This window comes from Maniola hyperantus, chromosome 14, assembly GCF_902806685.2.
Source record: "Maniola hyperantus chromosome 14, iAphHyp1.2, whole genome shotgun sequence".
Taxonomy (NCBI): Eukaryota; Metazoa; Arthropoda; class Insecta; order Lepidoptera; family Nymphalidae; genus Maniola; species Maniola hyperantus.
The window spans coordinates 4,743,862-4,771,738 of record NC_048549.1 but is presented as its reverse complement, the minus strand read 5'-3'; the positions used below and the strand labels follow the sequence as shown (position 1 = coordinate 4,771,738).

The 27,877-nt window shown below is 34.6% G+C and overlaps 1 protein-coding gene and 1 pseudogene across 1 annotated transcript in view; one reads left to right on the top strand and one right to left on the bottom strand.

The window, feature by feature from the left end:
* Positions 1 to 20,674, top strand: part of Nhe2 (Na[+]/H[+] hydrogen exchanger 2) — a 54,124-nt gene extending 33,450 nt beyond the window's left edge. The window contains 19 exon segments of the mRNA XM_069503012.1: positions 4,074 to 4,344; positions 7,418 to 7,681; positions 7,761 to 7,986; positions 8,113 to 8,340; positions 8,608 to 8,825; positions 9,150 to 9,233; positions 9,663 to 9,871; positions 10,297 to 10,422; positions 10,498 to 10,655; positions 10,735 to 10,873; positions 11,154 to 11,298; positions 11,957 to 11,989; positions 11,992 to 12,021; positions 13,764 to 13,853; positions 15,041 to 15,241; positions 15,967 to 16,020; positions 16,560 to 16,739; positions 17,559 to 17,901; positions 18,352 to 20,674. Coding sequence (XP_069359113.1) covers positions 4,074 to 4,344; positions 7,418 to 7,681; positions 7,761 to 7,986; positions 8,113 to 8,340; positions 8,608 to 8,825; positions 9,150 to 9,233; positions 9,663 to 9,871; positions 10,297 to 10,422; positions 10,498 to 10,655; positions 10,735 to 10,873; positions 11,154 to 11,298; positions 11,957 to 11,989; positions 11,992 to 12,021; positions 13,764 to 13,853; positions 15,041 to 15,241; positions 15,967 to 16,020; positions 16,560 to 16,739; positions 17,559 to 17,901; positions 18,352 to 18,544 — 3,192 coding nt within the window. The 3' untranslated portion in view covers positions 18,545 to 20,674.
* LOC117988066 (uncharacterized) lies at positions 4,744 to 7,062 on the bottom strand (annotated as a pseudogene).
* Positions 20,675 to 27,877: the final 7,203 nt, after the last annotated feature.

Genomic DNA, 27,877 nt, shown 5'->3' with positions numbered 1-27,877 from the left:
CATAATAGCTATCTGCATGCCAAATTTCAGCCCGATCCATCCAGTAGTCAGTCGTTTGTGAGTTTGATCTGTGCGTTGATAGATCAGGCAGTCAGTCAGTCACCTTTTCGTTCTATATATTTAAGATAAATAATATCACAAGAAGTATTAGATATGCACTCGCAGATCTGGTTATTGTTATTGCATGGGTACTTAATACATAAATTGAAACATAAAATAAATACAGTAGGTGGTAGGTACATAAATTAAATACCATAGATATTTCGTTCAACCATCATTTATAGGTAACTGTTAACTGTAAGATACTTACTTATAAGTAGATATGTCTTTTGTAAAATTAATTCAATTTATTCATTCCTATCCTATTGATGAGAATAAAACCATTCAGGGAAAAAACTAGCAGCCCGTCAAAATGCTCAGTGAATAAAAGATCCCTCATTTTCTTCATTTCGGAAACATGCTTGGTCGAAGAAGAATTAATTCCCTCGCTACGTGAAGTGTAATACTAAAATGAGTATAATGACCACATTCTTACGTACTAGGGTGCTCACACTTATTTATATATTATTATTTACGGAAAAGCTTTAGCTCTCTACTTCGTACACGTGGGTTTAGTTTTTTAGGTTTTAAAATCCCGTTAAAATCCCATTGTTTTCCTGAGCTGAAATGCAGCATGTAGATATCACCAGTTTTAGTTAGCCTTAATATCTAGTTCCTGCCTGTGAACTCTCCTCAGAAACGATTCAGCCACAGATTAGAGAATTACTTCTTTTATCTATGGATTCAGCTATTTCGAAGATCAGCGTAAACAAACAGACACAGAGAGATACGTTCAAATACGTGTCACATTTTTTCCATACAACCATTGAATTAGGGAGTACTTAGTCGCTACAAGTAGGTAGGTACTTAATATTTGTATAACTATTTTAAAACACTACGCAAAAAATACTACCTTAGTTTTGGGATGCTCTTAGTTGATGTTTTTCAGTATTCGGATGATAGACAGATAGATAAAATTTTAATAAATATCGGTCAAGCGTGAGTCGGACTCGCACACAATGTGTACTGTACACTGTACAAGAAATAACACTTTTTTCTAATTTTCATAGAAGCCCATTTAAATTCTTTATTGTTTTTTGTTATAACGGCAATAGAAAAATACACATTCTGCGGCAACTCTCTACCTGTTCGGTTCACGAGATACAGCCCAGTGACAAACAAACGGACGGACAGCGCTTTGCAATAGGGTACCGCTAACACCCATCAGTTACGGAACCCCAAAATATGAATAGGTATTTTGATTTTAATAGAAAACCTAATATGAGTTTTTTTTTAGGGTTCCGTACCTCAAAAGGAAAAACGGAACTCTTAAAGGATCACTTTGTTGTCTGTCTGTCTTTCTGTCTGTCTGTCTGTCTGTCGGTCTGTCAAGAAACCTACAGGGTACTTCCCGTTGACCTAGAATCATGAAATTTGGCAGGTGTCTTATAGCAGACATTAGGGGAAAAATCTGAAAACCGTGAATTTGTGTTTAAACATTACACAAAAAAATTAATTGTGTATATATGTAATTAGTATTTTCAATTTTCGAAGTAAGATAACTATATCTAGTGGGGTAAGTATCATATGAAAGGTCTTCACCTGTGCATTCTAAAACAGATTTTCATTTATTTTTATGCATCATACTTTTTGAATTATCGTGCAAAATGTCGAAAAAATACGACCGTAGTACGGAACCCTCGTTGCGCGAGCCTGACTCGCACTTGGCCGGTTTTATTAAATCCCGAAACACACATTTGTATTCATCCATATAGGTACGTATTTGTAGTTTCCTCCCCTTTATCATGCGCACCCCTTACAAAAGGGTTAGCATAAAAGCCATTTTCGGGACAAGTGTGCTCCATTTTTGTCGAGCTTTCACTTCACTTTGCCCTGATTTAGGTCAGTACCTAAGACGATCCTTCTTTCAAAACCAATTACTTAAGTGCCTATTAGGTAGGTACTGTTTTTGTTGCGCTGGTAATAAAATTATGCAAAATTTAAATGCATTTTTATTGCGATAATCGATCGAATAAAACTTTTGTAAATTTTATACGATCATTAATACACTTTTCAAAACAGGGTAAAATACCCTATTGTATTGCAAATTCAACAATTATTGACCATCAGAAAGTGTACGCAATTTGAATAAATGATTTGACCTTAGTAGAATAATTAATCTAAGTTTATCTACTTACACATTTTTACAGAAACACAGGTACTTGTTTCTAGAACATTGCTGTATCATTGAGTGTGATTGGTTAATATTCAAATGAAAACCAAAATACGGTTGTATGGAAAGCACTCGAGAGCGCACTATGGTTGCTTCTCTTAAGTATTTATTTTTTAGCATTGTAAAATATGAGCTGGTGTTTAATTAATTCCCAATAGAGAGTAAGGTTTCGTATTATTTATTTTCTCCATTGTGTGGAGACTGCGGAGCTAGCCTGAACTCTTGCCAGCTGCAGATTGTATCTTGACCTTTTTGCGGACTCTTTGTCACTTGCGATGACCTTGACAGTGTAGAAGTTTTAAGTATGAAATACTTGCTATAAAAAATAATGAAAAATAAAAACAGCTTTATTTTCCTTTCACAAATTGTGGTACATATCCATTTTTTTATATTTAACTGGTAACTTATTTTAATACTTAATTAATGCAAAAAGTTGTTATACCATTCTACAAGGACCGCTTTTAGCAGTAAAAGGCAGCCTATTCAAACTTTTTCCAGGACTATCTGTCTCTAGCATCCAAACTTTTCTATCATATTATGTCTCTCTCCGCCTTTTGGCTCTCTAATTTTTGCTTTCATTTATCTCCTTATAAATTTTTAGGGTTCCGTACCTCAAAAGGAAAAACGGAACCCTTATAGGATAACTTTGTTGTCTGTCTGTCTGTCTGTCTGTCTGTCCGTCTGTCTGTCAAGAAACCTACAGGGTACTTCCCGTTGACCTGGAATCATGAAATTTGGAAGGTAGGTAGATCTTATAGCTGACATTTGGGGAAAAATCTGAAAACCGTGAATTTAGGGTTAGATCACACAAAAAAAATTAAATTGTGGTCATGAACTAATAATTGGTATTTTCAACTTTCGAAGTGAGATAACTATATCAAGTGGGGTATCATGTGAAAGGTTTATGCATCATAGTTTTTGAATTATCGTGCAAAATGTCGAAAAAATACGACAGTAGTACGGTACGGTACCCTCATTGCGCGAGCTTGACTCGCACTTGGCCGGTTTTTATTTTATAGACTGCAGATACTAGCGGGTAGCCATTGTTAAGAATAAATAATATGTAGAAGCTATTCCAGAGCGAGTTTGTTTTGATCTCACATTTTTCTGACATACAAGGCCCGACAACTGTAGGTAATTACAAGTTTTACACTGAAGTTGCGTCATTTATTGACTTAGTTACTTACAGTACCTACGCGGCAGAAAATAATGTACATCGACCTTTAGAAGGAGATAGCGGATTTGTAGAGCATTGTCTCTGTCGTTGAGACCGACAAAAAGTCATATAGGTATGAGTGACAGAGACAACGCTCTACAAACTCGAAATGTAAAGGCCGATGTACATTATTTTCTGCTGCGTACTGTATCTATTAAGTATACGAAGTAAATGATTGACAGAGCTATATCTTTCACATCATTTTCACGTAAATCTGTCTCGTTTTAACTGAATCTTAAGTCTGAGCAAATTCATCCAAGGAGCAAAGTCAAAGTGCGCTCTAAGATTAGCTCTCAGCCTTAGAATAGGTTACTTACCGATAATATCTTTTATTACTTAAACAATTGAATGTCACTTGATTTAACGGTGATTGAAAACATCGTGAGGAAACCTGCATGCCATATGAAAATCAATTCAGATATTTATTTGTAACACCAAGCTAGAAACTAGCAATTTGACGTCACAAAATACGATTTACGACCTCGATAAGATTTACGATCTAAATTAAAAGGCTCAGTATTTCTGCAAACTTCCATTTACCAAAGATGTAGCACGAACACTGTTGATGCTCTTCTTTTTCTCCAGAGCACCACGAAACAGAGTCCGTCCATAGCAGTCGATGGGATCTCCACGTACCCTGGCCTCGGGTTCGGACCAATGGGGCCCGTAGCGCCCATACCAGGAGAGCCACCTGGCACTCAACTTCGTCAACAACAAGTTCCAACTACGGAAGCTGTTACCACCGCCAAGCCGAAGAAGGAAAGGACATTCGTCATAGCAGCAGTCGAATTCCATCGCGTTGAGACCCCATTCCTTATTGGAGTATGGATCTTTTTTGCTAGTCTCGCTAAGATAGGTAAGTTTACTTTTTATATATACGCAACAATAACTCTGCACCCCAGTGGAAAGCGCATCCTGTCGCTCGCCCGTTTACGTAGTACGAGATAAAAGCTAAGAACTGTAGTACGAGATACGAGCGAAGCTTTCACCCATTTGGTGACCATATGAATGGTGTTTTTCATGTTGCCTAATGGAATCAGTTCAAGGCTACCTCAGAATAACCGCTTTTTTGATTTCTTCACCATCTGATAACAAAACCAATTACTACACCAATCGAAAGCAGTAATCATAAGGATATGTTGTAGGTCGTTGGGTGATAGAAATTACTACTTATGAGACAAGAGTTTTAACATGTTAATAATATATTTTCAAAAACCAAAAAATAAATTATTAGAATAAAATATTTGAGTGCATACATCATAATATATTGTTATCAAATGTGATTTATTTTACTACTACAACTCGATGTAGTATAATTCCGTTTTGATTTTTTTCGTCGTCTAATCGAAAATGCCTTTTTGCGTTTCTCTTTTAAAAAGCTCCTCCGAGACTTCACAGGAAATGTAGTTAAGTACGTTAGCATGTCTATCGAATCTGACTTGCTTGTGCCTCGGCTCATCTCATCAGATATATTGTGTTGATACTGCAAAATTGGATCTTTGTAAGTAGAGAAAGCAGCGACAAAGGGAGATGCCGTTGACTGAGGGTTAAAACCAGTATTACACTTTTTACTAGCTTGTATTCCGTGAGAGGGACAGTGAGCGTCAGTTTCCAGGGAAGAAGTTGTGAAAGTTGACAAAGATACTTCCTCGCCAGAAATATGATTTGTACATTTGTCTTCATATCTTAACGTATGGTAGTTACTATAATAGTTTCCAGGCTTTGCACTTGTTAAATCAAAAGAAGCGCTGGATGTTTTAGACTGAATCGAAGAGTCTTTTGGGGCGACGTTATCGCTCCTAAATTGACAACCAACATCTCTTATGTATATTATATCATCGCTACTCGCATATTCTTTGACCTCATCTAGAGGTATGCATTTACAATCAACGCATTCGTACTGGCATGATTTATCAGATTTGCAACATTGGCAAGGTGACTGATTTGTTTGGTGACAAGGTGAAAACGTAGGTGGCATTTGTGGACTTAAAATAAATTTTGAAGAATACTGCTTAACATACTTACAAGTTTGATTGGCATAATTGAGTGATTTTTGTCGGTAAGCAGAAGTCATTTTGCTAGGAGAAAAATAAACAGATTCAGCATGGTGTGGATCATCTATTTTCTTATTTCGAATATCGTCGCAATTGAGACTTTTAGAGAAAGGTACACATAAAGGTACATTAACACAACGAGGACGATGTAAACAAGGCGGAATGAATTCGCAATTATTTTTCAAAACGTACAATCTCTGACAAGATGGCACGACTGTACACGGTGGATGGTGCCGGCATGCTTTTGTGATTCTTATCATTTTGGGATTATGTTTTGTAAGAGATAATCTTCTTACACATTTCGAATTCTTATTATAAATATTTTCAGTAGGTAAGATTTGGCACACTGGCACCAATTCGCAAGGAGGGTCGTGAATACAAGTATCAGTATCATCCATATTACTGATTTCGTAATTTTGATTTTCGGGAGGAGATGAAGTTTGGTTAATGTGGTAATTTAGAGATTTCTTCGACTTAAGACTATCTTCATCTTCTGTACTTAAAATTTCTAATATTTCTTTACAGTTAGGGCAAATTAGTGGCTTAGATTTCTTAGGAGATCTACTCTCTACTTTTATTCCGTTTTTTAAGGCTGACGAAATATTTTGATCCTTACCCTCAATAAGCTTTGAGATAACTTTATTATTAGTAACAGGTTCCTCATAAACAGCTGTCATTTCATATTTCTTTGAAAATCCAGTAACGTTTGTGTTCGTAGGCTTATCTTCACAATATGAACTACATTTAGATTTTTTCATTTGACTATATTTATGATTATTATCTTCTTGAGGCAAAAAATTTGAAGTACTGGTAATTTGATCTGCAACTGTAAGACTCTTACTATTTTTTGCTAGTTCTGTAAGTGATTTTTTATCTGTACAAGGGCATGCATACGAAAACAACTGGCAAGGACACGGATCTTCTGTGCGTTTGCCCTGGTCTTTCTTTTTAATTTTTTTCATTTCTGGTATTGGATTCGTATAGTGTGTTTGATATTTGGCATATGACCAAAATTTTTGAGTGAGATTATTTTATTATTTACAAAAGAATCAGATACACGTTTTGTGTAATCATTGTCTCTAAGGAAAATTTCTGAAGAAAGCATATTATTATTATTATCATTGTGGGATCTCTTTTTCATCTTATTTGATACAATTTTTAAACTATCTAATCTTTTAAGTTTTGGTTTAATTTGTGTAGCACATTCTTGAACGATAGTTTCTGATTTTGCTCCAAATAAATTTTTGTGAGATTTTTCTATATTTTGTTTTGCTATTTTCTGTCTGAAATAGGGTATTGAGGAACAAAGTGATAAGAATGTCTTTTTGCTAGCATATCCAGATCGTAGAACAAGGTACTTGTTGATCTTATAATGTGTATATCACTGCCATTTCCGTTTAAGGCATGGTAAATTTCACTCGTTATGTATGATGTTTGGTTTAACAAAAAGGATGCATTTTTATTATAAAACATTTTTGCACTGTTATAATAAGAAGAAAATAAAATATATTTTGAGTGAGTTGAGAAACAATATTTTATCGACACTTCTTAATAATTTCGTTTTGTATGGCTGGAACAATGTTAATTACACACAATGTTTTTGATGTCTTCTTCCAGAAGATTATTTTATGTGCGAACAACACAGTTACGTTTCACATGATTGAAAATTAATTGAACTTGTAATTTACAAAATTAATTTATTATAACAATTTGCTATTTTTGTGTGTTTGTTTTGACTTTTTGACTTTGGCAAGTAGACTTACAATGTCAATCATAAAATCAATGAAATCAATGCATTTCAACCATCGATTAATTATTTATTTATAAATAAAAAGTTTTGCATACAAAGATATTTAAATCATTTTTTTGTTACAGGATTTCATATGGCACCAAGATTATCAAAAATGTTTCCGGAATCTTGTCTTCTTATTTTTGTGGGAGTCCTAATTGGAGCACTACTTTTAAGTACGCACAGCGTTCACGTGCAGCCGTTGACACCTGATACATTTTTTCTTTATATGCTACCACCAATAATATTGGATGCTGGATATTTTATGCCTAATCGATTATTTTTCGATCACCTTGGAACTATTCTTTTGTTTGCGGTAGTTGGGACAGTATTTAATACGCTTACTATTGGTAGGTTTTACACCATAATCTTCGATTAGATTATGTTTTATCGTAATCAACTTTTACGATGATTTTTATTTTACAACAGGTACATCCTTATGGGCTTGCGGTCAATCAGGAATGTTTGGCTGTCAAACACCGTTACTGGATATGCTTTTGTTTGGAGCACTCATATCAGCTGTAGACCCGGTCGCAGTGCTAGCGGTATTTGAAGAGATACACGTAGATGAAGTTCTCTATATTGTAGTGTTTGGAGAGTCATTGCTAAATGATGCAGTCACTGTTGTCCTTTATCACATGTTTGAGGCCTATACGTAAGCACCCCTCTAAATAAAAATATGGCTAAAGGGAATTGATTTATAAGGCATGCTTGAATATTTGATGGACAAAAAGAAATTTTACATCATGAATATTGCTTGTATTGGACTCTATATTTTCAGGGAGATGGGTCCTTCACGACTCATGTATACAGATTTCTTGGCCGGCTTTGCATCATTCTTAGTAGTAGCAGTTTGTGGCACCTGCATTGGAGTAGTGTGGGGTTTCGCTACAGGCCTTGTGACTCGCTTTACACATGAAGTCAGAGTCATAGAACCAATATTTATATTTGTCATGGCTTATCTGGCGTATCTGAATGCTGAAATGTTCCATATGAGTGGAATTCTAGCGTAAGTCATTTTACTTGTTTAATTATATTAATTTATGCTTCAAATTTTAAGCGATGTTAAGTACGTTCTTCACATAATGGATTCCTTTAGCCTTACATGTTAAATTATTAATAAGTAAATTCATAGATAAATGTTTAAAATGCAATCACTGCAATTTTTAGTTGAATTCATTTTCCATATTGCTCTTATTAAATACTTATTCAAACCCTTTTTTCTCTGCACATGCGATTTTTAGTAAACTTGATTAAAAGTATAAATTGATTTCAGTATAACATTCTGTGGCATAACAATGAAAAACTATGTAGAGGGCAACATATCGCACAAATCACACACCACGATCAAATACACGATGAAAATGCTTTCATCGTCTTCTGAAACAATCATTTTCATGTTCCTTGGGGTAGCCACTGTTAACAAAAACCATGACTGGAACACGTGGTTTGTCTTGTTGACTATAGTCTTTTGCTCAGTCTATCGCATAATAGGTAAGAAAATTTATCTTCTTTTCTTTACCAAAAACTTTGATTCATTTGATAGTTATATATGATTAGTTGTTTATCTTTATTTTACTGTAGCTAGGTACTGATTATCTCTCTTGATTAAGTGGGTCCTTTTAAATAATATCTCCAACCATAACCATATTAAAAATATACTAAGGATCAGTATACTTAATGTTAATTTTATCGAACAAAATGTGACTGAACATTTTAGCGTTTAAACTATCGTGACTTACTTCGACTAACCACGTGATTAGATATAGCGGGGATTAGCTAAGTATATTTATCATGATTGAAAAATGTCTGTTTCAGGAGTGTACATATTTAGTGCGGTAGCAAATAAGTTTCGTCTGCACAAATTGAATACCGTCGAAAAGTTTGTTATGTCTTACGGAGGTAAGGTGTCTTATTAAATTTATTTACGTATGCAAATAAACAAACAAACAACTTCATCTACTTTAGATTAATGAAAACGCATATGCTTTAATGCTAATTATTTAGAACTATCTACTGTCTTGATAGTTCAGTTCCTACATGAATTGTTAAATATTAATAAGAAAACAATTACTCACGTAGACCTTTAATTTGTTCAAATTACTTAATACACTTTACCATCCATAAAATAACATTGTTCAACTACAATTATTTATTATTACCGACCCAGTTCTAATAGCTGTCCAGAAAAACACGCAGTATTCGACGAAGTTAGAAAAGGGCACAAACAAATAGGACGTGTTTGTTTGTTTATCTGTGTAAGCAATAAACAATTTTTATGAACCGTAATACATCCATGGCCTATATTTTCTCAATGCACACATGAACCAGGTCTCCGAGGCGCGGTCGCATTTGCATTGGTGCTATTAATAGATCCAAAAGTGGTTAAACTTCAGCCAATGTTTGTAACCACTACGATAGCAGTTATTTACTTCACCGTGTTCATCCAGGGGATAACTATTAAGCCATTGGTCAGGATATTAAATGTGAAGACTGTGGAGAAGAGGAAACCCACGATGAATGAAAGAATACACGAGAGGGTAACGATGTTTTGTTTTCACCTAAATTAGATTTATCTTACGTATTTGGAACCTTCTTCTAGCGTTAATTTATATTGATAGCGCATAGATGTGGCTATACTGAAGATAAACGCGGTCACGTAAACGCATTAAGTGAAAATAAACATAAAAAGTTTAGCCTCTTAAAACTTTCCAGACTAAACAATCAGACATGACTCTGGTTCGTAAGATGTCAAGAACATTCTGAATACGAATATGAATCATTGCAGCGATACTGCGATCAATGTTTACTCAATATGGGATTGCAATAATGGGTGTCCAGTGAAGATATTGATATGTATTGTAACGCATGAGTATTTATAAGAGTATTTAAAAGATCGTAGAGAAACAATTTTCTTTTAAGTAAGTATTAAATGATGATAGTTGTTACATTTTTATTATTCCAGTTTATGGATCATTTAATGGCAGGAGTAGAGGATATTTTGGGAAAACACGGTAACCATCACATAAGAGATAAATTCAAGAGGTTCGACAATAAATTTATTCGACCATTCCTACTTCGAAATTATCAGGTAACCCTGTTATCTGATTTACTACCTCATTAATGATTGCAAAGTTTATATTGTAATACTCGTAACGTTTTATAGGGAGCTGAACCTAAAATTCTGGAAACTTATTCCAAACTGGCAATGAAAGACGCAATCGAGTATATGCAGAGAAATGCATCAACGATCGGTAACATATCTGGTGCAGAATCAATGTCAGCTATTTTTAAGAACTACACAAGCGCGAATTTTAACGGAAGGTTCGTATTAAAATATTTGGTAACCGTTTACTCGTCAATTTTTTAGTGTTTTTATTTGATAAAGGTATTGAACTTTCAGCCCAAGCTTTAGTCAATTAGATTCCTCAACGTGGAATATTGATATGCAGGAATTGGAATACAATCCGTCCAAAAAAGATTTAACTGATGCAAGAATTCATCATCTGCTTGCTGAAGAACTCTGCAAACCATATCGCCGTGTATGTATTCTTTTGTTATTATAATCAGTTTCATCATCATTATCTTCTTGATCATCAAGTCAAGGGTATATTTTTTACTAGCTATAAACTTTAGGACAGTTAAATATTTTTTTATTTCAATCTTACGATCCTTCGGATGCTTTAATTTTATTGCGGTAAAGTTTGATGGTAACTATATTTGTCAATTTACAACTAAAGTTACGGTTTTGTTAAATAATCTTATCAATTATCCTAAAAAGCTTTATCTTTAATATTATAATCTAGAAAAAAATTTCACTAGCATCGTCGGTTAAGCTACAGTCGACATGCTGTAAACGATCGGGATTTGGGAACACAAGTAAACTATAAGACTCATATGAATATACGGCGATTAGTGGGCGACAGAAAACATCATCACAAGCGCAGTAAACGAGGAAAGCAGGCAAGTATTCAACCAAATCGTGATAATAATATTGAGGAAGACAAATATATTCATAAAAGCTCTTGGTTTTGGTGTATGTTCAATGTAGGTAGGACCTACTGACATATTTTATGTTAAAGCATCATTTTTCTTGACATTTTTTTTTGTTTTTTATTCATTGTAGGCGCACGCTTGACCACAATCATACCTGATGGGAAGAGATGATGTGGCCTAAGATGGGACGCGTTTGCCTAGAAGGTGCCTATTCACTCTTGTTTTAAAGATACCCGGATTATAATTGGGAGGAAACACTGATCTCGGAATAGTATTCTAGACCCTCCATGCATTGAGGACGCAAAGTGTTTCGTACACGTAGATGGAATGACAACATAGGGGTGGAAACTCGCCCGGCGTCTTGCGTTACGGTGGTAGAATGTTGAGGGTAACAAGATCGAATAGCTCCTGAGTACACTCTCCAAAATATATCCTGTAAAACACCGATTGCGGCGGTGATCAAGACTCTGATTTTTAGATTTATTCCTGCAACTACACTCTTAAGTACCTACTAACTAAGTATTTGACAAGGTGATCTTTTTTGTATTTGTGGGCTATTTTTTAGTACTGCTGAAACTACTTTTTCCTCTATTGAAACTTTTATAAAATACTTGTCATTTCTTTTGCAGGATGGAAGAATCATGTTACTTTCCCAGAATTCCAGCAAATGGTTCGGCCAAACAGTTCACGCACGGTAAAACAAAATATTATAGATTAGGTACATATGATTTTTTAATATAATCACGAGTGTCAATCGCATGCACGTGTGGGATTAAGTTTTTTTTTAATTATCTTATTTTTTATTTTAATATACCATCATTACTTTAATTTGCTTCACAAAAGCCTTTTCTTTGGTAAATTAGAGTTTCGACTTTAGCATCTTTTATAAAACTAGCTTATGCTCGCGACTTCGTCCGCGTGGAGTACACAAATTGCAACCCCATATTTCGGCCCCTTACGGGTTGAATTTTAAAAAATCCTTTCCTATCACGTCATAATAGCTATCTACATGCCAAATTTCAGGCCGATCCGTCCAGTAGTTTGAGCTGTGCGTTGATAGATCCGTCAGTCAGTCAATCAGTCACCTTTTCCTTTATATACTTAGATTACTGACGTATTTATAAAATTACTGACGATACCGATGTCTTCGTGGGTATCATCCATGGATTTTAGTTTTTAAAATCTCTTTTGAACTCTGTGCACCGATTTTCCGTGGTAAAATTAGCATTTTTCTCCAAGCAGGGCAAGCTATCTCTGTACCAAATTTCGTCTGAATCAGAGAAATTGATGGGCTTTGAGAAGAAAACAGACAACACTTTCACATTTATAATGTTTGAAATAATATGGAGTTTGTTAATGAAAAATTAACATTTATCTTATAGGATACCTGTAATATATAGTAGGTGTATCCATTTGTATCGAACTAGACATTAATTGAGAAATTTTTTCGATAAATGTAGGTAATAGTAAGTATGTGATGTCTATGAGCACATAATATACCTAATGGACATAATATAATATTTATTTTTTGCATGCGTGCGGATTAGATGTTTTACATTATTTTGTGTTTAGGATCTGATTAAAATACTGTAATTTTTATTTAACTAGAAACAATAGGATTTGTAAATACGTACTAGCTAGTATAATAATAAACTATGATATTAGATTGGCCAATAGGTCATTCTAGTCGAACTGAATTATTAGATTTCTTTTTATATTTGAGACATACGAGTAGTTTAGTGCACAAATTCAACAATCACAAATCACAATCACTATATTATAAAATGCGAAAGTGTGTTTTATTGTTGGTTTGTTGGTTTGTCCTTCAATTACGTCGCAACGGAGCAACGGATCAACGTGATTTTTTGCATGGGTAGGTATAATTTAAGACCTGGAGAGTGACATAGGCTACTTTTTATTCCGGAAAATCAAAGAGTACCCACGGGATTTAAATAGCTAATCCACGCGTAGGTACGAAGTGCGCGGGCATCAGCTAGTAATAGATAGGGCTTTACGATTACGAATTAGTTTTTTTTTTTTAAAGAATATTAGCCATGTTAAATGACTAATATCCCTTTTCTTCTCCAACTAAGCGTCAGACTTGTGCTAGGAGTAGGTATGACAATAGTGCAACAGCCGGGGTTTGAACGTCGACCTTTCGGTTTTAGTCCACTCCTTTACTGGTTGAGCTATTGAGGCTATTGAGGATAGGCTTTTAGGAGAAGAATACAGAGTATTTGTGATACCTACTGTCAATACCATCAATATCTCCGGTACGGGATATAATGATGGTCACCGAATCGAGACATACTCTTCTCGACTCCCAAAATTGAATCAAGTCAAGTGAGAAATGACAATCATTGTAGCAAACTATGTATTAGTCAACACTTCTAACGGTATAGGAAAGTAAAAAATATAAGGTTGTATTGTTGACAGACTATATTGATGAGGTGCTTCAAGAGGACGAGGATCAGCCCCGCCGTGAAGCTGATGATGGCGGTATTACTTTTACTGCCAAATCCCCACGTAGGTATTATGCATGTAACACAATGGTGTTTCCCTTTTGAACTTGAACATACATAAAGATCTAATTATAGAGTTGGAAAGCCCATATGATTCTAGACAGTCAAGCACCTTGGTTTATAAAAAGTCAAAACGATGTCTTGTTATTTTTAGGGTTCCGTACCTCAAAAGAAAAAACGGAACCCTTATAGGATCACTTTGTTGTCTGTTTGTCTGTCTGACTGTCGGTCTGTCAAGAAACCTACAGGGTACTTTACGATGACCTAGAACCATGAATTTGGCAGGTAGGTAGGTCTTATAGCAGACATTAGGGGGAAAACTGAAAACCGTGAATTGAGGGTTACTTACATCACACAAAAAAAATATTGTGGTCATGAACTAATAATTAGAAATTTTCAAATTTTCGAAGTAAGATAACTATATCAAGTGGGGTATCATATGAAAAGGGCTTTACCTATGCATTCTAAAACAGATTTTTATGTAGTTTTTGAATTATCGTGCAAAATGTCGAAAAAATACGACTGTAGTACGAAAACCGTCGGGTGCGCGAGCCTGGACTGGATAGGTTTGGACGAGCTCGTCTCATTGTCACCGATTGATATGCATCAGCAGTTAATTTTTGCTTTTACTGAAAATGTTCAAGTTCAAATATTTTTGATGTTGTGAATAAAATGTTGTATTTTTATTACACTTGTAACATGTTAACTCTTATAATGTCACTAAAATAATTTGGAATTATTAATTTGGTATGTACCTATTGGTTTACTTATATTGTTTTAACTCGAACTTTATGTTATACTTGACCCCTTTTCAAGACCAATTATTTGGTTTTTAAAATGATAATAAAGTCACCTGCGTTTATTTTAGCATGTTTAAAAATATTTAATGAATAAATAATAATTATTTTCCAACCTTTCCTTTCATTTTAACAAATACGATCAATTTAGACTAGACGCTTGTTTTATTTTTTAAGTAACCTTATTACCTACCTACTTCTTTTGAATAGTGCTCAAGTTGGCTAGTATTAATTTGTGACGTTATCCTTTTATAATTAACGGTATTTATTACTTGCTATTATCAGCTTCTTACCATTTTTTGTGTTTGATTGTCGTTTTCTTCCCTTCTGGCAACTTCATGTGGCATCGCAAATTAACCAAAACTCTCGACAACTGGCGATACTAAAATATCAGCTGGATATAACGAAGTTAGTCCGACATCCTCGCATAAAGAGAACAGTAGTTCTCTGCTAAATCAGTTGGCTAACTTGCCTGGCTTCAATCCGCTAAAAGCAAGAATCGTTAAGCAGTACGCTAAAACGCCTGAAGAGATACTGCCGACAGCTGTTGAGAAATCTTTACCGTGGAGAAGGGACAGATCCACGTATAATTTTGGTATGTGCAAAAAAAGGAGTTTAACACAACACTTGTTCGCTTTTGGATGACCAAAGGTTTACTTTAGAGCGCAATTTTTTTTATTATTTATCACATCTATTAACGCTTTTTATTGATAGTGATGTTCAGATACTTTTTTGGTTATCCGAATGTACCAAAACTTCGCATGCCATGTAGAAGTATTCTCTGTGGACTAATATATACCATGCTTTATATGTATAAGCTATTATATTATGTTATTCAGCTTATAAAGTATAGATAATATTCAACAATATGTACCTATTTCATTTTATTTAGTAAGTGAAGGAATATATTAGGCGATATACAAAATAATATTTTAAAAAACTCAGATAAGAAATTCTTTAAACCAATTACTAAATAGGTACCTAGGTACTTACTTACCGACTAGAATCGCGAGTATTTAAAAGTCCTATATCAGTGTAAACTTATCGCATGTGGCTCGTGTAAGAACATTTTACGTGCGCTATTCGCATTTATATTATCAGTGTTTATTTTATTTTCATTTCCATTCATCTAATTAGTATTTGTTTAATAGTACAACATTCATAGAATTCTTAAAACTTCCGTTTGAATTATTGCCAACATCAAAATAGTGTAGGTAAGCGTTTTCGTTAACTGTCGCTAAAATATTAGCAGCATGATTATCGAATTAGGATTCATCGAATTTTAATCTTACAATAAAAACATTGCTTTTCTTCTTTTAGTTCCTAATGAAGATATACTTGAAGAAGACGAGAGAAGAATGTCGGATGACAACGGTAAATTGTTAATTTTATTAATCGCTGTAACGAAAGAGTTTTTAGATTTGCCATTACAGTTACACAAATAAATTAATGCAGACGTTGCAACAGAAGCAACCGTTTTCAGTTGCCTCAAGGTAGACCCAGGTGAAATTTTTGATTTTCTTTATAGCGTAGATGTTATAAAGGTTAGGTACCTATATAGTTTTTCCTACAGTAACAAATTTCTTACATTACAATAATAGGTATTTCAACACCAAATGATCTAGACCAATTTTATAAAGAGGTAAAGTTAAGGTATAAGTTTGAATGTAGGAGGTTTTGATGTAAGAAGTTTGGATTCAGAAATCATGATCTGCTTCCGAAAGTTCTTTCAGATATAAGTAGGTACATAATCTTATAAATTATATCACGCAGACAAAGTCGCGGCAAAAGTTAGTGTTCTGATATTTTAACGCCAAGAGAATATAATAATACACAGAATATAATAATACTGATGTCGAGAGTTTTAAAAGTACATTCCCGTGGCTTACATGTTAATTTGTTTTAATTTTTAGAACCATACATGACGGTGGCGGAAACAGCTCGTGTCGCCACACCAACGGCAACCGAGACTATGTTGCCATGGAAACGGGAGGAAGCCGAAGGGACGACCGCCCTAAAACAATCGGAGTTTCCCTCTTGGGCTTCCAATAAGGAGTATTTGGCGTACAGCTCACCATCTGCTACATTCTTAGGTAAAATATACAGAGATTTGGGCTCTGGTCATAATTTATACCGGATTATCAAACGATGTAAATTTTTACAATATTTTCGATCAGATTTCAAAATTATACTTGGCAGAGTTACCAATTTATGGAATATTTTGCTTGTTCTCTCACTTAATAATACGTCTTACAACGATGCAAATCTAAGAGAGCGTTTTGAAGCTTAATTATACCTACTCTAAACATGTACCTACTAAAACTCTGAAATACTGCTTCGAAAAAGATTTATTGTATCCCAGTATAACAGTACAGTACCTACCTGTAACTTTTTTAAATGATCTGCACTGTTTTTTCTAAACTACAGATTTTGTTCTGTAATCTTTCAAAGTTCAACCATGATGCCAGCGTTAACATAATGTGCATGGTAATTTTAAAATGGCTTTTAAAAATATTTATTTATTTATTTTTATTTTTCATGTACCAAAATTGTAGTTACAAAGTAATAATAAATTAAGTTACATTGGAAATGCTTATCTCTAAACAGAGATTTCTTCTGTTATATTGTCCTTGCAGGCCTTTATTAAAATAAGCCTCTTAAGCTAATGCTGCTTTTCAAATGCACTTTTTGTTTTATTTCATCGTGATTTGTGATAAGTAAATTTTTTCTCAATTTATTTTTCTAATCGTGTTTCTAAATTTCTTATGCCTACAGCTTGTATCCCGCACTGTTTTATCAACGTTTCTATTTACAAATTCATTAGTTCCTAATGTTACGATATTAACACATTCTCATCGACTTTTTTTTGTCTCCCTTACCCCTTTTTAAATCCCTCTTCATCATCCCAATAGGTGGTATAGAGAAGCCAAAACATCCAAAATCTATCATAGGTCTCTTCCGAAGAGAGAGCTCTAGTTCTACGCAAGCTGCAGATTTACCAGTTCTATCGGACTCTGAAGGCAAAGCAGATTCAACTAAAGGCGAGAGCTCTTCATCCAAAGGAGATTATGGACAATCGAGACATCCACCAAGTTTTCTATCAAAAAGAAGCACAAGCCTCGGTGGTCCATCGGTTTTGTTGATGGAAGATGTAGCTCATTCTGATCCGCTTGGTGCATCATCCCGACCGGCCAGCATCATGCAGGGTCCACATCGTGGACAGTGCAGAAGAGGATCCATGCTAGAATTAACAGGGTGCGTAATTTTAAATTCTTTGACACTAACGCGATCTTATATTCATTTACACAGTTTATTTTTATTCTTTTAATAAAATCTGTGCTCTATCATATTTTACAAATGTCTATAGCATTCCGGAATTTGTTTCTTGTCTCAAAAACCACTGCCTTCAGTATCTTACCCTTTATTATAACAAATGTTGACTTTTAAATGATTTCATTTGTAGCAGTTAAAGTATTCAATAACTTTAGATTGAGATTTATAGAGCGTACTTTGACTTCGCTCAGATTTTGTCTAGAGATAAAACGAGACAGATTTATAGCAGAGACACCAATCTGATTTCTTTTGAATCTTAGTAAAGTCTGTGCAAAGTCAAAGTACGGTCTATATATCTTCAGTCTCAGTCTCAGTCAGTATACTTATATTTTGTCTTGGGATACAGGTTACCCTATATTTCTCCCCCCCCAGATCTTTGTCACGTGACGCGATAACTGAAGAAAAATGCAGCAAATCCCTGCCTGAGAGTGAACGGATGGGAGTGCGGAGACTTGCTTTAGGGCAACAAAGTTTACCTCGAGAGCCTTTCAGACGTCAACTCACCATGGCGTCTACCCTCCTCACTAGCTCATCGTCAGACGATTCATCCGATGAGAACACCTGAGTGCCCCGTCGTGGTAACCAAGATAGGTTGCCACTGTTAAAGTATAGGACACTAGAGTAAGTCCCAAAAATAAAATGGTGGTAATGTTACGTGTACTCAATTGAATATTTTTGTATCATTCGGAATTTGATTTATGTTGTTTTTAGCAGGGGAGATCAGTCTGATCACAGTGTGATAACAAGTAATGTCGACTTGTATTTGTATAATTATGTATTGTAATTACCTACCTAATATTATAAAATTGTACACTTAGTTAGCCTTAGTATGTGATGTACTTTTTTTTTAATTTAACTAGACTGAATGATAAAATTGTACTTGTTAAAAAGCTGTATGCTTTTATTTGGTAAAAAACGTTTTCACCAGCAGGATTGATTGAAATTATTAATAGTCCGCGTTTGAAAAGCATCCGTTAACCTGGTATATTAATCTGTCAAATACTAATTTTATCTGACCTTTCAAACGTTCTTATGAGTCACTTGAGATTCTATTAATTTGAAATATCTATATTAAACTATTTTTGATCATATTATCCTGGACCCAACCGAGCCTACCTGTTAATATGGAGCCTAGCATTTATTTTAAGCGTATTGCTTTCGGTTTTCTATCTATCTGCTCTGGCTGATGACTGATGAGAATGGTAGACCATTCTCATCAGTCATCCTAATAATTCGACAAGTTTCGCGTTGTTAAGTGGTATTTTTATCAGTAATCATCAGTTCTATCACCTGTCTTCGTTTTTCTAGCGATATAATAACACCCTATATTGTCATCGGATTTGATAATGTTTTATTTAAATCGTTTCCCAAAAGGAAACAGATCCACGCGTCAGGTGACCCACGACCCAGCGAGTCAATAGCGACATTGTACTGGGCACTAAGTGAAATTATAGCTTGTGTTTCTGTCCACGTTGGTAACCAATTTTTTGTAACCAGCTACGAAATAAGATTAATACTTCATCTTTTCATAACTGGTTATTAATCAAGAATATTTTATCCGGGTTCGTAACGGAATAAGATTAATGTATTTTTGTAACTGGTTACTTATTTAGGGTAAGGGTACTGGGTTCGTAACTGACTATGAAATGAAAACTAGTTTTAATTTTAAATTGACTATGAAATTGCTTGGAAATTTGCCAAATTGACTATAAAATTTGTCTATTTGACAAATTAAATTAGTTCCTTCTGAATAGTTCCAGTTACAAAAAGACATCAGACTTATACCGTTACGAAAACAGATAAATATTCTTGATTAATACCAGTTACAAAAAGACGAAGCTCTTATTTCATTGCTGGTTACAAAAGTTTGTTACCTACGTAGACGGAACCGCTTGAACGGTGTACCTACTATATTTTTTTTAATGTAAATATTACTTTTGTGGTAAATTAATAAACGCTACACCCTCTGTACAAAGTATATAATAAGTCATACCAAGATCAATATCATCTGACTTTTCAAAAATTATTGTAATAAAAGAAATTAAAATTGTTTTATTACTTCAAACATTAATATAATAGAAACATTTATTATTTACTGATTTATCAACAGATTGAAATGAAAAAAATATAAATGGCTGGTACCTGGTAAAAAACCTCATTAGTATTTTTCTATGCTCTTTTATTACATATTGTACCTATTGTGAAAAGTCGTGATAAAGAATCCTCAATGATAGATAGTAATATTTATATAATAATTATGATATAAACATAATATACTTAGTTCATTTTAATGTAATGCTGACTTTTAATTATATGGCAAAATTTGCCAATGACAATACATATTAGAATAATAAATAAATGTTATAAATATTAATTTGTTCTATATTTTAGATAGCAATTATGAGTGATTGTCGCTAATATTACCTACATTATACTTTGCAAAATGACGCACTAATTTTGTTGAGCATAAAACTTAAATGACAGGACAAGAAAATAGGACTGTAATTTACTAAGCGAAATATTTTATTTAAAAGTTATGCATTCAAGGTTTAGCATTATCTAGGTTCTTAGTTATCGTATAGTCTACAACAGAATAAGTAGGTGCGTAATATGGCTACCACTATTGTTTATATAATAATATTTTTGTTTTATTATTTATACCTTTGCATATTTCAATAAAACCTTTGTATCTTTATGGCCTTTAATATTTTAATACCGTTTGCATTTACTAGCTTTAAAATTGCATTAAAACAGAATGTTGATCACTTACTTAATTATTTTCACATACTTAATGTATGTATAAATACTGAAAACCTCTCTAGAATTGCATGGTGAATTTTCGCCTCCCAGGGAATAAATCCCTAGTTAGATTGTTGGTTTATCTTCGTTCAGTCTTCAGCAGACTCTAAACGAATCGTTGAGCAAACGGTTCCGTCCACATTGGTAACGAATGTTTCGTAACCAGCTACGAAATAAGATTTATACTTAGTCTTTTCGTAGGTAACTGGTTGGGTACTAACCAAGAATATTTTATCCGGGTTCGTAACGGTTTGTGACTGGTTACGAAATGACGTAATTTGAATCTTATTCCGTTACGAACCCGGATAAAATATTCTTGATTAATAACCAGTTACGAAAAAGACGAAGTATAAATCTCCTTTCGTAAGCTGGTACGAAACATTGGTTTTATGTGGACGGAACCGAGCAAAAAACGTGCACATGCTACGTGATTTACACGTAGTTACCTAGCATGTGCAGTGTGCACGTATGTAGTTGTGTGCACACAAACGGTTGATTCACACGGTGTGTGAGCGAAATCGATGTACCTTCGTTTTAGAATGCGTTCAACTTACCTTTTTTTAAATAGTTACCTACATACTTATAAAAATAGTTCAACTAACAAGATCACCTGATCACGCGATAAAAATATTTTCATAGGCTGTTCAACGCACTAATGAAAATCTAGATAATTATAAGCAGGGATGGTTATCGTTATTCAATTTTTAACGTTAAAATTACCAAAACATTCGTTATGTTACGTTAAAAAGGTAACGTTAATAGTAGCGGTATACCAATAATACGATCTAACGTTATATTTTATCGGTAACTGCGCGTCGAGCGAAGATGTTACTTTGTACGCAATAGTTTGCAAATAAAACATTTATTTATTTATTTGTTTATTAGTACACAATAGGTAAGGTACACGGCAGCGTCCTTAGATTGAGATATAATTACCGGTATAACTCATAAGTATTGGTATTAATAATGGTATCTAGCGATTACGGATATACGAGTATCGTTACTTTCATCGTTACTTTTTAACGTAACATAGGTAACAGTTCTTGGGTAACGCTATGAAAAAAATCCGGTAATTCAGTCCCTGCTTAAAAGTAGGCTATAGTCCGTACAAAATGACTTCTCACGCGCCATTTTAACTCTATGGGTCAACTGTCATGTCAAAAGTAGGTAGTACAGTTCACATTTAAAATAAGAACTAAAATTATTGTACTTTTGACATGACGATTTAACATAAAGTGAAAATGGCACATGAGAAGTCGTTTTGCACGTATAATATATGTATTTTCCTTTGATCTACAATATAAAAATGAATCACTAAATGTGTTGCTCATCGCAAATCTCGAGAACCGCTGAACCGATTTCGCTAATTCTTTTTTTATAATACTCCACGAAGTACGAGGATGGTTCTTACGGAGAGAAAAATTTAATTCAACCTTCCCCTTAATTTTCTAAACTCCATCCGAGCGAAGCCGGGGCGTGTCAGCTAGTACTATTATAGAAATTCCTACTGTCATTGGCAATGACGTCACAACTTTTGTATATAAATGTACCACAACTTTTGTATATATATGTTATGTGTTATGTATAAAGAAGTATAGTTAATCCAAAATACCTAATTAATGCTTGTAAGTTTGATTTAGAATTACCAATAGCTGAATTGTTACTAGATAGAAATGAGTAGGTAATTATTGTTTGTAGGTAGGTATCTAAAATCTAGAAAATAAGGATTATATTTAAGTCATAATTTAGTAAAATAATAAAACTAGGCGTTTTAGTCGAATTTGCAATGTGCATAATAGGAAGGTATTATATACGTTAATTTTTAGAGGCAGCTACAAATAGGAATTTTTACCTTTTTTATAGTGCGCTTAAACAATCTGTACACGAGGCATACCAACTTACTTAGATTGCGCATTGTATAAAACCGGTCAAGTGCGAGTCGGGCCTCGCTCTTTTAGGGTCCGTACTAATTATGAACATCATAATATTATGGGTTTAATTATTTGAAATATTTCTTTTACGAGCTAGAACATCGCAATAAACCGTAAAAAAAAACAAAAAATGTTTGTTTGTTTTGGTTACACAGCTTTCAAAGTATTTTATAAATCGTTATTTTCAGTATTTGCAGTTAAATCTATATATATAAATTCAAAGTCCTGACTGACTGACTGACTGACTGACTGACTGACATATATATCAAAGCACAGCCTAAACCGCTGGTCCTAGAGACATAATACAGTATATACCGAAATTTATACACCTAAAAAAAAATTATTCTTATATAGAACTAGCTTATGCTCGCGACTTCGTCCGCGTGCGGACTACAGAAATTTCAAACCCCTATTTCACCCCCTTATGGGTTGAATTTTCAAAAATCCTTTCTTAGCGGATGCCTACGTCATAATAGGCTATCTGCATGCCAAATTTCAACCCGATCCGTCCAGTAGTTTGAGCTGTGCGTTGATAGATCAGTCAGTCAGTCAGTCTGTCACCTTTTCCTTTTATATATTTAGATTAGAACCTTCTTGAATCAGAACCTCCTTCACGGTCGTACTTGCGCCCTATTTACATTCTGAGGCCCTATCAATATAGAAACTTCTTATTGAAACCTCCACGGTGCCTACTGGCGCCTCTTGTATCTAGAATCTAGCATTTTCCTCGCTGTAATGAGATGAAAATTTGTGTATTTCGCACGGCTGCAAACTTATTTGCGCTCCATTTTTTGAATTCCTCGCTACGCTTAGGAGTCTATTTTTGAACCTTAGAATCTTTCGCTGGCTCGGAGTTTTATACAAACTCTCGGGACAAAATAACAACTTTACAGCCTTGTATAACAAATAATTAGGTATTTTAAGTCTAGGCCTCTAGACTATAAGTAGATACCTTACCTAATTATTCTTAATAGGTTTTATACTAACCTGTTTAATTTGACTGCACAGTTTAATAGTAGATTTTTTGTTATCTATGATCACGAGAGTTGTGATATTTGATTATATAAAATTAAATTAAGATTGTGTATTATCAATAAGCATAGCATAGTATAGTAATAATCATGGATTGAAGCGTAAGTAGTATGGCGTTGAAAATGTAGATAGAAATTGGACAATAGTGTAGATTTAATTTTTATTTTTTAAGCACGCGTAACGTAACTCTTAAGAGGTAGGCATAATACCTAAGTAAATCTGTAAAGATCTGCTGCGAATATGCGATTAAAACTATAAAGAAGGTACTCTATTACCTACGTATAAGTAAAAGTAGGTTTGTAATTGTGCTTTAGTACTTCTAAAAATTTGGCAACCCTATACCTTTACAAATGCACTGATTTTTGCCATTTGCACAAAAGAATTTCCTGTACTTACCTACAATAATTATTATTGTAACAAAGGTACCTAGCCTATTCCACTTCCTACGGAGGGAAAGAAAAATGAGGCATTTGATAACAAAGCTATCTATGAGCACTTACATTACGTCTTGTAAGAAGGTTATAGCGCTATTAAGCCTTGGCTCGACATGATATATGTCAAATTGACTTATTTAAATTACTTTAATGAGAAACTTAGGTACCTACAGTAGGAAGAGATCATTGGCAGCTCTGCGACTTGGTAGAGCGTCGTTTCAGTCGTTGAGACTGAAAAGTCATAGACAAAATATCACACACATGACAAAATAAGTGACAGAGACGCAGTTCAACGAAACTTCAGCTGCCAATTATCTCTTTCTAAAGTTTGATTTACGACCGGTTCACGACAGGTCGAGATGGGCATCGGGGTATGAGGCGGGGGGACGCCCCGCACACCAGCACATCATCCGCGCTCTCCTGCACTGGGTTCGCGCGGGAGCTGTGCGGGTGTGGAGGGCGTCACCACCCCGATTGCCATCTCAACCTGTCGCTTACTATAAATACGTTACAAAAAATTAAACCGGCATAAGCGCGGGACGCAACTGGCGCACCAGGCCGGGCGCCAGTTTTCCAGCGCCTATGCTATAGCTATTGTGCATATTTATTTTATGCACTAGCTGATGCCTGATGAAAAAAAAAAAAAAAAAAAAAGAGATGGCGAGACATTTTCTCAGAGGTATGTGGACCTGACTGGATGCGGCAAGCTAGGGACAGAAAGCGCTGGAAAGATTTGGGGGAGGCCTACGCCGTAGCGGCGACTAATACGTAAATTGAAAATTATCCGAGGTTAAATTTTATAATTTTATTTTATTTTATTTATCGTTGACTGACATAAAAATTGTTACTTTAAAATAGACATATAATTGACCTCTATTATTATTGACATGATTTAGAATTGTAGTAATTTGTTAATATTAATGTATTATTGTAATAAAATAACCCACATAATTAATTTAAATAATAATAATCATTGTATCTGACTCGTCATTTGCGTAATTAACTAATATTAATTTATACTATATGATTTAATGACAACTTTATGAAGGGAAAAAAGAATAAAACTATACTTAAAATATGAATGATTATTATTATTATTATTTGATTGCTAATGGAATAAGGGAAACGAAATGTAAGATTGTTTAAATTTTTATTATTTGTAACGTATTAGAATAAAGGCTTTTTTATTTATTTATTTTATTAGCTGATGCCCGCGACTTCGTCCGCGTGGAATTAGGTCTTTGAAAAATCCCGTGGGAACTCATTGATTTTCCGGGACAAAAAGTAGCATATGTCACTTTCTAGGACTTTATCTATATCCCTGCAAAAATCACGTTAATCCGTTGCACCGTTTCGACGTGATTGAAGGACAAACCAACTAACCAACAAACCAATAAACGAACAAACAAACAAACACACTTTCGCATTTATAATAAGGGTACTGATTAGATATTACATTAGGCTGTAGCCGTGGTGGATATCGTAATGACATGTTGAATTCGAGTCACGGTTACCTACCGACGCGTACGTGTCTAATTTTCCCACGTTTTTTTCGAAAATAAGACAGGCATAAGCCTGTCTTATTTTCGAACTTATAACACACCTAACGTACCTACCTACATACATGTCTACTAAGTTTTTTCTGATTAAAATGAATATACTTTCGTCCTTTCGACCTGCATCATTTCGAACCCAGGATAATTGATAAAGCATATCTTTTGATTTGATTTCCTTTAATTAGCTTCTGGTGAGTTCACAGACCTTTAATTTTAAACTTAAAATGACAACTTAGTTACAATGTAAGTACTTAGTTGAACTACTGTAAAAAAGTCCTATAAGTTCAACCGTTGAACTTGTAGGACGTACTTACCTACGACTTAAAGGGAACTTCCCTAATAGTGTAGCTTTTAGAAAAGTTCCCATTCTACTAGTTCCAGTCTACTTATGAAACTAGGTGGATGATGAATAAAAAAATACCTCTTAAAAGAATTATTCACTAAATAACAAGATAATTATTCAAGAAATAAGCTTTCCATAAACTATGATGGTGTGTCAATTGAATATTAAATAGTGCCTAGCTTAGAATATTATCGCAGCTATGTTTGAAATAAAATCTTGTTTTAAATTAGGTTATATTTAATACTGTTATAGTGAAATGATAGATTGTTCATTTCTTTTAAAATAAAACTTGTGGAATGGAAGCGTAGTATTATTTTCCTTTCGGTAGAATTTTTACTGTGATTTTTTGTACCTAACACTCGTAACAGCACTAAGAGCCCTCGCCCATGGCGACTTTTTGTAGCGATGCTGTCGCGCGTTTACTAAACACACGCCAGCATCACTACTAACGCGTGTTAGTCGGATTAGCAACGCGCTACTGCATCGCGACTGTATCGATGCAAACGCGCGACCGTGTTGGACGACATCGGGGAAAGAACGGAGGGAGGGTGGCGCATGAATGGAGAACCAAGCATCAGTGCAACATTCTTTTCTCGTTTGCATCGAGACAGAAGCGCGACAGTATCGCGTTTGCATCGCGACTGAATCTAAGACCGTGGGCGAGGGCACACAGTTAGCGACCGCTTCGCGACTGTATCGATGCGGAAGCGCGACAGCATCGCTACTGTATCGCTACAAAAAGTCGCCGTGGGCGAGGGCTCTAACAGCACAAAGGTACATATTTTAAGTACTTACGTAGGTATAGGACAGCAAAGGCATATTTTGTACTAGACATCAAAGGCATGAAAATATTTTCTTACAAGCAATCAATATAAAAATCAATAGGTATAAAGTCTAAGTCTAGGGTCTGACCGATTCAACTGACTACGACTGACAATCAATCGTAAGCAGGCGATCAGTCGGCGCGCGGCGGATCAAATGTCGGATTTTATATTTCCGACAAAGTTTCCGATAGCTTCCGCTGTCGGCTGTCCACTTTATTACTTCAAAGCAATACAATCATTTGACAGGTAATAAAATAATGTATCTACGATATCATCGATAGATACAACTTCCAAGGTACTAATAAAAAGTTATAACAACCAACTACTTACCAAGAGATACCAAGGTCAGAGTGAACAAGGTAGAGTTTAGTCAAAGAATTTGGAAGTACTACTACGACTACGTAGTACTTCCAAATTCCTATATCGATGGAGTTACTAGAATAATAACAGAGATAGAAAATCAAACTTCCCGCCACTTTAGAATTTTTCTATTTTCCACCAGATGTCGCGCATATAGTCCAGTCCACAGCTGATATGTCCAAATATGCAACTAGCGTGGCCCCCTCAGTCCCTCTCGCTCAAGCAGAGGTAGGTACATACTTGTGAAGTGTTATTCCGTCTATTTTACATAATGTACTCTGTGGATTAGCTGACATCTCTATTCCAGTATATATTATAATGTACTCTGTGTATTTGACGTTCACTTCGGCTATTGTAGCCTAGTATACTGCAACCCACCATTGCACGATAACTTCAAAAACAAAAAACAACAAAACAAATCAATTATTTCTTTAAATACCTACTTGAGTCAACATAACCTTACTTCACGTTGTTTTCCAAATACTCACCAAAGAGAATATAATCACTACGTTTTACTACTACAATACTCACGTACAAACTACAAATACATTTTGGCAAACAAAAAAAGTGGCCACGGTGATAAGGACAAAACATAATCATTTTGTCACGTTCTAAGAGC